The 13651-nt window shown below is 34.8% G+C and overlaps 3 protein-coding genes across 3 annotated transcripts; 2 read left to right on the top strand and 1 right to left on the bottom strand.

Annotated features, from left to right (window-relative positions):
* Positions 1-207: 207 nt before the first annotated feature.
* Positions 208-4496, top strand: LOC11416704 (probable methyltransferase PMT27). Its single transcript, XM_003612035.4, has 8 exons — positions 208-1905; positions 2001-2150; positions 2266-2536; positions 2621-2731; positions 2812-2986; positions 3110-3376; positions 3467-3661; positions 3744-4496. Exons 1-8 carry the CDS (start codon positions 757-759, stop codon positions 3949-3951), a joined length of 2526 nt encoding a protein of 841 aa, XP_003612083.2. The 5' UTR covers positions 208-756; the 3' UTR covers positions 3952-4496.
* A 22-nt stretch (positions 4497-4518) lies between these two features.
* LOC11408074 (glutaredoxin-C3) lies at positions 4519-7006 on the bottom strand. The gene is made up of 4 exons (XM_003612034.4): positions 6748-7006; positions 6562-6635; positions 5968-6066; positions 4519-4902 (listed from the first exon to the last, which is right to left on the bottom strand). The coding sequence occupies exons 1-4, from the start codon at positions 6906-6908 to the stop codon at positions 4847-4849; spliced, it is 390 nt and encodes a 129-aa protein (XP_003612082.1). The 5' UTR covers positions 6909-7006; the 3' UTR covers positions 4519-4846.
* A 2578-nt stretch (positions 7007-9584) lies between these two features.
* On the top strand, positions 9585-13011 carry LOC11413653 (disease resistance RPP8-like protein 3). The gene is made up of 2 exons (XM_024784648.2): positions 9585-12485; positions 12594-13011. Exons 1-2 carry the CDS (start codon positions 9743-9745, stop codon positions 12596-12598), a joined length of 2748 nt encoding a protein of 915 aa, XP_024640416.1. The 5' UTR covers positions 9585-9742; the 3' UTR covers positions 12599-13011.
* The last annotated feature ends 640 nt before the right edge of the window (positions 13012-13651 follow it).

Raw genomic sequence — 13651 nt, 5'->3', positions numbered from 1 at the left:
CACCAATTTTAGAACAATTGACAATTTCTTTTTCAGTAAAATTGTGTTTTGCAGATTTAAAAAGAACAAATCAAAGACATGAGTTTTTAATCTGAGATTGTATTGTAGATGGAGAAAGAACGTGACAATGGATATCGATAGTAGAAGATGAAACGTGGGTGTGCAGAATTGATGGATAGAGTGGTTGTGGACACATGTGGTGTTTAAAAGGACTCATTTAATCTCAACCATCTATTTTTAATCTGATGGTTGTAATTCATTCTTACATAAGTTACTCATTCTTATGTGATATGCCCCATATATCACGTTTGCATTCCTTTCAATTGCATTGTTAGGAAAAAGAAATTACTATTTTTTTACTGAAAATATTTTAAAGCTCCCATTTAATTAGTTTTTTCTTAATAAAAAACATCACTCCTAAAACAAAGGTTATAGAGTAAGAAAAAAAGGAAAATCTCACATAATTTCTTGGTTTTGTCAAGTCCCCAACATAGCAACCTTATTTTTCTCTAACAAATTCCCTACTCCGACTATTTTGGATCATCAAGACATTCCAACCTCCAACTTGAGAATGTTTCCCAATATTTTCTTACCATCTTCTCTCCTCACCTTTCTCCACAAACTTCTCACTCAAACACAAACCTTTCCCACACAATCATACTTTCTGTGTTTGTCTATGCAGTCTCACATGCATCGACATCATTAACAAATTTTGATACATTTTTATTATTAGTTAGCCTCTGAATAAAAACTCTTATGGCATTGTTTAAGACTCGTAACAGTAGGAGATCATCATCACCATCATATGTATCAACCTTGGTAACATTAGGATTTATAGCACTATGTGTTTTTGGTGTATGGATGCTAAACTCCAACTCCTCCAACTCTATGTTTTCGTCGAAAACACAAAGCGAAGAAGAGATTACCAGCACCCGAACGGCTATTGATACATCCGATAACACGAACAACGATTTCTCTACCTCCGATGATTCACAACAAACCAAAACTAAAAACACAGAAGAATTGGTACAAACCACAACCGTTGTCCCTAAAATCGAAGAACAAAAGGAAACTCCCACGGCTGTCTATGGAGATAATCCTGGTCATCTACCCGATGATGCCATCAAATCTGACGACAAAAACTTAAACAACGATCAGAATAAACAACAAAGTGTTGTTAGTGACTCTCAGATATCAGAGGAAAGCTCGTTAACACAAAAAGAACAAGTTTCTGCAATACATGAATCTAAGTCAGACAATGATGGGAAAGTTTCCGAGTCTGAGAAAGTCCAACAAAGTAACATTGAAAGCTCCGGAGAAAACAAAAAGGAAGAACAAGATAATACCAAGTCTCAAGATGTTACAGAATCTAATGACGTAAATGTAGCTGAAAACCAAGAACAAAGCACGGTACAGCAACAAGATGTTCCAACTTTCGACACACAAGGGTCTAAAAACGATGAAGATGAAGCAAATAAAGAACAATTGAGAGAAGACAAAGGCGAGATTGAAGAGCAACAAAACTCTAAACTTTCTAAGACAGCATCAGAGAAAAATGAAGGTGAGGAAACAGTCAAGCCAAAAGCAGAGAAGAAAGGAGGGAAGTCAAAGAAGCCGTGGTCAACGCAAGCTGATCAGTCACAAAACGAAAAGAAGAGACAGAAAGGTGATGAATCAGGTGGAAATGAGAAGAAACTGCAAGACAACAAGTGGTCTCTATGCAATGTTACTGCAGGTGCTGATTATATTCCTTGTTTGGACAATGAAAAAGCCATTAAAAAGTTACGTTCCACAAAACACTTTGAACATAGAGAGAGACACTGTCCTGAGGAAGGACCTACTTGCCTTGTGCCACTTCCTAATGGTTACAAAACATCCATCAAATGGCCCAATAGTAGAGATAAGGTCAGTTTGATTCAAAGGTATATCTAATACATTTATGGAGACTTTGATAATGTCATTTTCAAAATTGGAAACATTGTTATTATGTATGAAAATAGGTATGGTACCACAACGTACCGCACACGTCGCTGGCCGAGGTTAAGGGACATCAGAATTGGGTGAAGGTGTCAGGTGAATTCTTGACATTCCCAGGAGGTGGCACTCAATTCATTCATGGAGCTCTACACTACATTGATTTTCTCCAACAGGTAGTTGCAAATTTAATTTATAAACTAATCATTTTCTAGTACTTAATAATTAGGAGTGATGCATAGACCAGAAAATGAATTTATATCTTGCTAATCATAATTTCCAACATTGCAGGCTGAACCTGATATTGCATGGGGAAAGCGCACAAGGGTGATTTTGGATGTTGGGTGTGGGGTTGGAAGTTTTGGCGGTTACCTATTCGATAGAGATGTTGTTGCAATGTCTTTAGCACCGAAAGACGAGCATGAAGCACAAGTTCAATTTGCCCTCGAGAGAGGCATTCCTGCCATATCTGCTGTCATGGGTTCTCAAAGGCTTCCATTCCCCAACGGCGTTTTTGATCTTATTCATTGTGCACGTTGTCGAGTACCTTGGCATGAAGAAGGTTGGTATCAGTAATGTTTATGCTGGGCTAGATTTTTCATTTGGTTGAGCATGGTTAATAAGGAATATGAAACTTCGTTTTTAGGTGGCAAGCTGCTATTGGAATTGAATCGGGTTTTGCGACCAGGTGGTTATTTTGCTTGGTCTGCTACTCCTGTATACCAAAAGCTTGAAGAAGATGTTGAGATATGGAAGGGTAGGACCACATATCATATCTCTATAGTCTATATGTTATTAAGAAGATAATAACTCCACATTTATTGTGCTTCCTTCTAGAAATGACCTCACTAACTAAGGCCATGTGTTGGGAGCTTGTGACTATCAACAAGGATAAACTGAACCATGTTGGTGTCGCCATTTACCGCAAACCCGCTTCTAACGACTGTTATGAACGAAGAGAGAAAAGCCAACCTCCACTATGCAAGGATGATGATGATCCAAATGCTGCCTGGTAAATCTCTATTACTGCTATGTGGGAAAAAAAGTTAGTTGATTTGATCAGTAAAATAAAGAACAGTACTTCAAAATTCTAATCTGGTTTGGTAAAATTGCAAAATGCACTATTATGCTACAGGTATGTACCTCTGCAGGCATGCATGCACAAGGTGCCTGTTAACAAGGCTGACAGAGGAGCCAAATGGCCTGAAGTTTGGCCTAAACGGCTGCACAAAGCCCCATATTGGTTAAACAACTCACAGGTTGGGATCTATGGAAAACCAGCTCCCAAAGATTTTGTCGAAGACACTGAACGTTGGAAAAATGCGGTGGACGAGTTGAGCAACATTGGTGTAACTTGGTCTAACGTGAGAAACGCCATGGACATGAGAGCTGTCTATGGAGGGTATTGATTCACCCTAGAGTAAAACTACTAAACATTTTTAATTTGATACTATGTGATAATTAGTATTAACATATAGTCATGTGGGTGTAGATTTGCAGCTGCACTGAGGGAACTTCCAATTTGGGTGTTCAATATAGTGAACATAGATGCTCCTGACACACTACCAATAATCTATGAGAGGGGTCTTTTTGGGATATACCATGACTGGTGTGAATCATTCAGCACATATCCACGAACTTATGATCTACTTCATGCAGATAAACTTTTCTCAAAGACAAAAGAGAGGTATGAGTGGAAGCACCTTTTACACCACCATTCTAGAGAAATTGCACCATATTGATTCAATTCTATTGTTTTGGCTCTCCAGGTGCAAACTTAATCCTGTTATAGCAGAGGTGGATAGAATGATGAGACCGGGAGGGATGTTCATTGTTCGCGATGAATCTAGCATCATTAGCGAAGTGGAAACCTTGTTAAAATCTCTACATTGGGAAATAACCTACTCCAAAGAACAAGAAGGTTTGCTCTCTGCAAAGAAAGGAACCTGGCGGCCTAAATCTGTAGCTTCTTCCTGATAATGGATACACCATTCCTGCTTTAATTTAAGGTTCCTTCTCATACAAATCTGAGAAGAGGCAGTAACATGCTTCAGGTTCTATGCCACAAAAGTTATCCAGAAAACAGTTACACAATTTTTATTTTCATAGCATATATATCTCAGTTTTCAGTTTAATTGTCCCGAGATACACAGATTCATACCACACACACAGATTTTGTCGTACAGGGAAAACCTACATGCAGATTTAGATTTTAGCTGTCAATATAACATGTCTTGTTATTCTGTTATATATGATTACATTAAGTACTAGTAAATTCCTAATTTATTAGATTACTCAAAACAGAACTATTGTATTTATTTTATATGGTACAAAGCCAATTTGTTTGGTACAAAAACAGTACCATTCTATTAAATGGTCATAGTTTATAAGACACAATTTGACATTGGTTCTTTGTAGGCCTGTGGTTTTACTTCTTTGATTATCAAGCCATTACTTGAGATAGATTCAATGAAACAATAGTCTGATAGAAATATTGCTGAAATCACATTCAGGTTCATAACAGAAACTGGCATCTTTTTAAAATATTTGCAAGATCAAGAGCCAATTATTGAAAACCACAATTTTATACTAATTAACAATGACAACGAAATCAATTCCAACAATTAGAGCTCCACCGCTCATGATCGTACTTTCCTATAGAACAAAATGAAAACATGAACTCTAAAACAGAATCTATGCAGAACCAGATCAAGCTAAAAATACATGTTTATCACCTAGTATAAAATACCCAAAAAACATGAAAAAGTATTTTGCCGCTAGAAGCTTGAAATCTTCGATATCGATGAAAATGCGGGTTCCCCGCATTCATACAAATTAGAGATGCTAGTGCTCCTCAGTCTCAAGTATACAATCAACTTGATTTGAGAAGTTTCTGCAATTCACCACTCTGGACTGCAGCACTGAGATCTAAATTAGAAAATGAGCAAACTTTGTAAGAACAGATAGAGAAACACAAAGGAACTTTAACCTTTTGTAATGTCATATAGATAATAGTAATACACTAAACCTTCAATTTAGCCCCTTAATTATCATTATCACCTCTATTTAGCCTTGAAAGTATGTGAAAAAAATAAGTAGCCCGTAAAATAATTTATAATCTGTTTCATTAATACTTAAGATGCTAAGGACTAATGGACAAGTTTTCATATAATTTAGGGACTAATCGGACAAGTTTTCATATACTTTAGGAACTAACGAGATAAATTTTCACATACTAAAGGAACAATTTATTAAATTCGGATTTAGATAACAATAACCCGGCAAAATTTATTTTCACCTCCAACAAGATGCTAGGGACTATTTATTATCCACTCCAACAAAGTTTCTCTCCATCTCTCTCCATTTATTCCCTATCTTCTCGCACTTTCCACCCTTGCTTTTTTGGATACAAATTATAAAGGGGGTGCATGATGGAGAGAACCCAAATGCATTATTTTCATATAGTTTAAGCACTGAGAACCTATAGGGATTGACTTATTTGAACTTATCTACTAACACAAGCACTCGCGAGACTATTTGAGAGAGCTTATGAAAACAACTTATGATATATTCCTAAGCTGTTTTCAGCTTATTTTCATAAGCTCTTCAAGATCAGTAGTGGATCCAGGATCCTATCTTAGGGGGTTCAGAATCTTGTGTTCTTGAAACTTTTGGGCTAGTGGTGCCAAGAAAAATTAAGTGGGGTTCAAAATGCAAAATATATAAGGATATATTTGCTCAGGATAGCTTATGAAAACAGCTTATAAGCTTATATGAAGATCATTATCTTCATTTTTTTTTTTTTTTTTTATAGAAATAGCATACAGATAAGCGCTTATCATGATAAACACTTATGCTATGAGCTACAAATTAAGTTGTTTATCCAAACATGGCCTAAGTATAAGAGAGTGTGATATTTGAGTACTAAATCGAGAGTTTATTCTTAGATAATAATAACTCAGAAAAGCAAAAAGCTAAGAAGCAAAAACTAACCATCTGATCCACCAATATGCTTCCCATATACAAACACTTGTGGGACTGTCCTTCTACCAATCAAATCCAGAAGAACACCCTGAATTTGATACCCATCATCTACACAAGCACAAAAAAAATTAAAACGAGCCTGAGATAAGTTTGAATAATGATAACAATTGTCTGTTTGGATTGGCTTATTTGAACTTATCTCCTGACATAAACACTTATGAAAACAGCGTATGACATGTGCTCATAATCTGTTTTCAGCTTATTTTCATAAGCTCTCCATGACAAACTGTATAGCTTACGCGATAACAATTTAACTTTTGTTATAGAAATAACTTATACATAAGCGAGGTATGAGGAAAAGAATTTAATTAGTATTCTCTGTCGGTGTACAATTATTTTACACGTGCATCCAGTGATGTCCTCAAAATATCAAAACACATGAGTTGTGACAACACAATCAACGGATGCATGTGTAAAATATTGTACACCTACGACAGAGCATATTAATTAAACTCTCATGAAAAACACTTACGCTATAAGCTGCAAATTAAGTTGTTTATCAAACAAGGCATAAATATAACAGAGTTATGATTTAAGAGATACCTCGCAAATCAAGCTCAATCACAAAAGGTTGCTCATTAAGTTCAACAAAAACACGTTTAGCACGTAAACAATACCTACAAGAATAAAATTAAACCCGAATTATTATTATTGAAACGCGTGATAATAATTGAAAATTGAAGAGTTATATATATATATATATATATATATATATATATATGTATGTACGGGCAATAGGATTTGGAGAAGATGGTGATTCTGTTGGAGTAGATTGCGTTTTGAACAAAAGCGGAAGCTGAATTTGAAGCTTCGGTTCCATTCTCAAACAAAAAGGGTAAAACAGTCAATAACGTGAGAGTTATGAACATGCTCCACCGTAACATCTTCATTCTTCTGTTCTTTCGATCGTGTGTTTCTCTGTGTTATGGATTTTCCCAATTTGACACGACACTGATTTTGTTTTCCACGCGTGTATCTAAACAGTTTGTTTGTCGTGGAAGTGAGAAATTCCAACTTCTCTATGAGGGTTTTTTTTTTTTTTTTCCCTCTCTTTCACTCATTGAGAAGGGGTGATTTTAGATCATTCTTTGACCTGAAGTCACCTCTCTGCATCTTTTTTCTCTTTCTTTCGATCTAAATAAGTGATTTTCACAAATATCAAACGTTTTCTTTTGTGTTTTTTTTGTGATTTCGTCTAAGTGCGACCTTGTGTTGTTTATCGTCTTGTGCGGCGTTGTTTGATTTGGCATCTTGTTGCAGTGTTCGTTGGTTCATATTGAAAGATCAGCTTCAGTCAATCACAGATTCAATCAATGATTTGGACGTCAACGTTGCAGATCCAAAAACAAGAGTATTCTGGTGATTTAGATTATATCATATTATTTGTAGGCATTTTGCCTTTGTATGCTATTAACTTGGGTGTTATGAGTTTGTTCGCAGATTCATCTTTTACCTTTTTAGCAATCTTGAATCTGATGCATTCTATCAATTTGAATGAATGAATATCATTTTGTTTTTGTCAAAAAAAAAGTTTGTCGTAAAAGTGTTTTTTTAGCGGTGTTATTTGTTGAACAACCAAATGAGACAATTTCTTTCTTCTCTCTTTTCATTGGTCAAAAACAATGGAGAGAGACAAAGGAAGAGAGAAAATAAGAATATAATGTGAGCATGAGAGAAAAAGTTGTCAAAAAATTATTAGAAAGTGGTTGTACAAATATTATTTCTTGTTTTTTTTGTTGACAAAACTCTGTTTTGAAACTTTTATTTTTTAAGGAAAAACTTTGTTTTGAATTTTTTATAATTATAGAAAATAATTTATACATAAATCGAAGACAAACGAACAACAAGTTGAGTCGATAAACCTTTTTCGTTGATAAAATATATCCTCTTTGATATAATGTTCATATATCTCAGAGATATAACATTGCAAAATCTTTTGAACTCTTTGTAGAAGGTCAACAACCGCTGATAATAGAAAGTTAAAATTATCAAATGGAATAGTATAAAAACATGTTTTTTTTAATGGCGGTATAAAAGTAAGTTGATTGTTAAAGCATATTTTTTGATGATTTTCATTTGATACATTTATGCATAAAGTAAGTTGAAAATTTCAATGTAAAAATGATATTTAGATTGAAAAACTATCCCTCCTATATTTATTATAAGAAATAATGAACAAATTGTTTCATTGGAGAAAGTACAAATCATGGCTTCAATCATGTTTGGAATAAAATAATACATGTTCAAATCAACGAAGAAGACTCCAAACCGAAAACCACCCCTAGGTTAGGTGTGTAAAAAAAAGAAAGTAGACGAGGAATGTTATGTTAACTACCCCACGACTTACAATTGAATTGGGAAAAGTCATACAATAATCTTTTTCAATGGTTGATGGCTATGAACTTTGAGGTGTGCAATTATAATCTTCAGTATGATTGACAAGTCATTACTAACTACTAACTTAGTGCTTTGAGATATGAGATTAGAGTCTAGTGACTTAGTTCAATCTTCAATTTGATCGATAGATTGTCGATACCTGTCGATCACATTAAGATTAAAATCGACATGTTGTTTAAAAAATTTACATCATCCGATTTTTTAATAAGAGAATTTTCAATCTTGGTCATATTTATTGTTTAAACTTTTTTAACTCTCAATTAATATTTATCTTTTTGATATTAATGAGTTTACTTTACAAATTTCAAAGTTATATTTATAAAAATATTTAAAAAGGTTAAATAAGTAAACCATCTCTATATATATACAAATATTTGATTTTAATCCCCCTAAAATATTTTTTAGATTTTTGGTCCCTCAAAAAGTTTTCATCCATGAAATTAATCCATACTTTTTAGTCAGCTCATGTTTAACCTTCATATTTTTAATGAAATTTTTCGAAAATGGTATAATATTATGACAATCTCTCTAAAAAAATATTTTTTTTTTAACAAAACATGAATTAATTATGAATTTTTATATTTTTGGTGTTAAAAGATTCATATTAATGTCATGTTTTGTTAAAAAATTCTATTTAATTTTCTTCCAATTTCTAAACAATTTATTAAAATTATGAAGGTTAGTACAAGTTGACTGGATGAATAATTTTGGAGGAATCAAAAACCTAAATATTTTTTTTTGGAAGGACTGTATTCAAAACTTAATATATTTAAGAGGATCATAACTTATTTAACCCTATTTAAAAATCCAGTTTTGATGTTTTTGTTATAAATAATACTCCCTCCGTTTCAAAATACATGTCCAATTTTTGCAATGTGCACTATTCACTTGACTTACTTTGACTATACTTTTTAACTAATATATAAATACAAATATTAACATGTAAGATGTTGTTTGATTTGTCTCGACAAATATTTTTAAAATATTAAATTTTTATAATTTTTTACTTTAGAAAATTAAAGATATTAACAGTCAAATTATGCATTGGCATATGTGAAGTGGTTGACTTGAACATGTATTTTGAAACGGAGGGAGTAGTTAAATACCAGAGTGAATAAAAATGATTAGTGAGAGTTGAGTCAACTCATCATCATGTGCTCCACTCCACCGTGACTTCTAAAGGTAAAGACAATCCAGGAATGAAAAATATCAACCGACAAATAAAGCAAAGATAACAAAAAAGAACACAGAGACTTCCTTCATTGAACGAACAAGACTTCTTCTCTGTGAGCAGAAAATTCCAAACCAAACCTCAAACAAACCTTCGATGGCAGAGGTAGCAGTATCAACAGTAGTAACAAAACTAACCGAACTTCTCTTAGAACAAACAACCTCAACAATCTCACACATATCCACAGTTCGCGACCAAGTCGAATCTCTCAAAAACCAACTATCATGGATGCAATGTTTCCTCAAAGATGCTGACGCTAAACAACAATCCAACGAACGTGTTCGTATGTGGGTTTCCGATATTCGTAACGTCACTTTCGAAGCTGAAGAAATCATTGAAACTCATATCTATAATTCCACTATTCAAACCCATTTTCATAACAAAATCTTCACTCCTTTTCATCTCTATAAACTTGGTTCCCGAATTGAAAGAATTTGTAAAAAAATCAAAGAGGTTTCTGATAGACGTGAAATGTATGGTGTTGTTATCAAAAACCCTGGCTCTAACTCTAACCCTGACGACCGTGATGGTAGCAGTTCTAACGAGAGATTGAGACATTGGAGACAACCTTCCCCTTATTATGCTGAAGAAGAGTATGTTGTTGAGGTAAAAGAAGATTTTGGTTCAATTTTTACACAGTTGGTTAGTTTGGATTCTACGAGACATGTTGTTTCGCTTGTTGGTATGGGTGGTTTAGGAAAAACTACTTTGGCAAAGAAATTGTATAATGATAGTAGAATTGCGAATCATTTTGAGATTAAAGCTTGGGTTTATGTTTCTGAGGAGTATAGGAGGAAGGATGTTTTGCAAGGGATTTTGAGAGGTGTTGATGGTGTTGCGAGGGAGGATATGGATAGGATGCCGGAGGAGGAGTTGGTGAATAAGCTTCACAATGCTTTGGCGGAGAAAAGGTATTTGGTTGTGCTTGATGATATTTGGGGGATGGAGGTTTGGGATGGGCTTAAATATGCTTTTCCGAGGAGGAAATTAGGGAGTAAGATTTTGCTGACGACGAGGATTTTGGAGGTTGCTTTACATGCTGATGGGAATAGTGATCCTTATCAGTTAAGGCCGTTGAATCATGATGAGAGTTATGCATTACTTAGGAGTAAAGCGTTTCCTGGTGCGAGTGTGATACCATCCGAGTTTGAGAATCTTGCCAAGGAGATTGTAGTGAAATGTGAAGGTTTGCCTCTTGCTGTTGTTGTGGTTGGTGGTTTGTTGTCTAGAAAGTTGAAGTCTAGTGGGGAATGGGCTAGGGAGTTGCAGAATATTAGAGGGGGTTTGCTTGAAGATCAAGAGAAGATAACAAGAATTTTAGCATTGAGCTATAATGATTTGCCTCCGCCGTTGAAATCGTGTTTTCTGTATTTGGGTCTTTTCCCAAAGGGTATGAACATTCAGACAAAAAAATTGATTAGACTATGGGTTGCTGAAGGTTTTTTGCCTCAAGAAGGTGGTGAAACTGCAGAAGATGTTGCTCAGAGGTACTTGAATGAGTTGATTGGTAGGTGTATGATTCAAGTTGGAACGGTGAGTTCGATGGGGAGAGTTAAGACGATTCGAATCCACGATCTTCTTAGAGAGCTTTCGGTCACCAAAGGAAAAGAGGAGTATTTTGGTGATATGGCAGGCTCATCATCAACATCTCAGCTAACTAAATCCCGGCGGCATTCTCTACATTCTTGCCATGAACGGTATGATTTCTTAAAACATATTGCAGATTATTCGCGTTCGTTGTTGTTCTTCAATAGAGAATATAATGCAGATATAGACAAGAAAGTCTGGATTCATTTGAGTTTTATGCAAGAAAAGAAATTGAATTTCATCTACACCGAATTTAAGCTACTCAGGGTGTTAGAATTAGACGGTGTTCGGTTAGTTAGCTTGCCAAGTACTATAGGGGACCTGATTCAATTAAGGTATTTGGGATTGAGGAAGACTAATCTCGAAGGGAAACTTCCGCTTTCCATTAGAAACTTGCTTAACCTACAAACACTTGATTTAAGGTATTGTTGTTTTCTTAAGAAAATACCAAATGTAATTTGGAAGTTGGTGAACTTAAGACATTTGCTCCTGTATACACCATTTGATTCTCCCGATAGCGGGCATCTACGGTTGGATACATTAACCAACCTTCAAAGCCTACCATATATTGAGGCTGGAAACTGGATATCAGATGGTGGTTTAGCAAATATGACCAATCTTAGGCAATTGGGGATAAATGGGTTATCAGGACAAATGGTGAATTCTGTTCTTTCTACTATACAAGGATTACGCAACCTTCATTCACTGTCACTATCACTTCAATCTGAAGAGGATGAATTTCCAATCTTTATGCAGCTTTCTCAGTGCACACAACTGCAGAAGTTATCTTTGAATGGAAAGATCAAGAAGCTACCTGATCCACATGAGTTCCCGCCGAATCTGTTGAAACTAACTTTACATAATTCCCACCTACAGAAGGAGTCTATTGCCAAACTTGAGAGATTGCCAAAACTTAAAATGCTTGTTTTGGGTAAAAAGGCATACAATTGGGCAGAATTGAGCTTCAGTGCTGAAGGGTTTTCACAATTGCATGTTTTGCGGCTCACTCTTTTGAAAGAATTGGAGGAATGGAAAGTTGAGGAAAAGGCAATGCCAATGCTCGAGTACATGGTTATTGACCGGTGCGAGAAGCTGAGAAAGATTCCAGAAGGGCTGAAGGATATCACTTCTTTGAAGAAACTAAAAATTACAGGCATGCCGGTAGATTTTGAACATAGACTTCGAACTAAAGATTTGCTTGAGTTCAAAAATATTCCAATTATCGAATCAACAACAGACATTTTATCGATTGGTAAGTTATTTCATTTCATCTTAATACAAAATCTGGATTAAACAGTACATTGTATTCGGAGGCAATACTTTCGGAAACTTACTTTTAATATTGCATATCATGCTGCAGATTGATTTCCGGCGCAGTGTTGTTGGGTGATAGGAACTTACATCTGAGGAAGGGAAGCATCTTTAAGTCTGGCATTCCATTGTACAGCTTGTAATCTTCATTTTATTTCGACAATGTACACATCACTGTAGTGAATTGTCAAGCGCCGATGAGTTTTTCCACTTCAATGATCAAAGAATTTTATTTTTTACTTCCTTTTATTAATTGGGAATGACTTCGAGTTAAACGGTTGCCATAGTCTGTGGAACTTGTACGAGTATTAATGCGGTTTGCTATAATACAGTGACATTAGGTACATTCCCTCACATTAAACAAATAGGAAAATTTTAATTAGATATTCAATTTATGTACACTGTACTTGATTTGTATATCGTCTCAACTTATATTCAATACATAAAGATTGAGCACTTCCTACTTATATTGTCTTCTTGTTTATCTCATTTCTCAAGCCTGCTCTAGTCCATGAAGAATAATTAGCATTTTTAAGCTCCTTGGGAGTTGGTTGTTTGATTAGCTCTTAAAAGCCAAACTAAAGTTTGAGTACATTCCCTAGAGTTTATTCTTTTTTTCCCTTTATGTTTCCAAATCCTGTAAGATGACACAATCTTAACGGGTACACCATGCTGATCAGAATCTTACAATACAATGTGATTTGTATCTTGATTCAATACTAAATTGAACCCAATTGATACAGATCTCTAGTGTGTATCTATTTGGACATGAATCTCATCTTGAATGAATCATGATTCACTGTAATGAATCTCAAGTCACTTTGATGAATCTCATTTCATTTTGTAGTAAGGAGAGTAGATCAGATGAACGATAGTCAGATCAAAAGAGGTAGAGGAAGACCTAGAAAAACTATAAAGAGAAACTACTAGAGAGATATTAATGAGTTAGATCCGAATATGGTTTAAGAACATTATGACATGATTTGATCCATGTAGCCGACCCCCACTTAGTGGGATAAGGCTTGGTTGTTGGTCGAACCACTTTTTAATACTGTACCCAACCACTTTTTATGACAACTTTGTATAATCAACCGGTTTTCTTTTGTC

The sequence above is a fragment of the Medicago truncatula genome, chromosome 5 (assembly GCF_003473485.1).
Source record: "Medicago truncatula cultivar Jemalong A17 chromosome 5, MtrunA17r5.0-ANR, whole genome shotgun sequence".
NCBI classification, from domain to species: Eukaryota; Viridiplantae; Streptophyta; class Magnoliopsida; order Fabales; family Fabaceae; genus Medicago; species Medicago truncatula.
The sequence above is the reverse complement of the archived record's forward strand: the minus strand, read 5'-3'. Positions and strand labels throughout refer to the sequence as shown.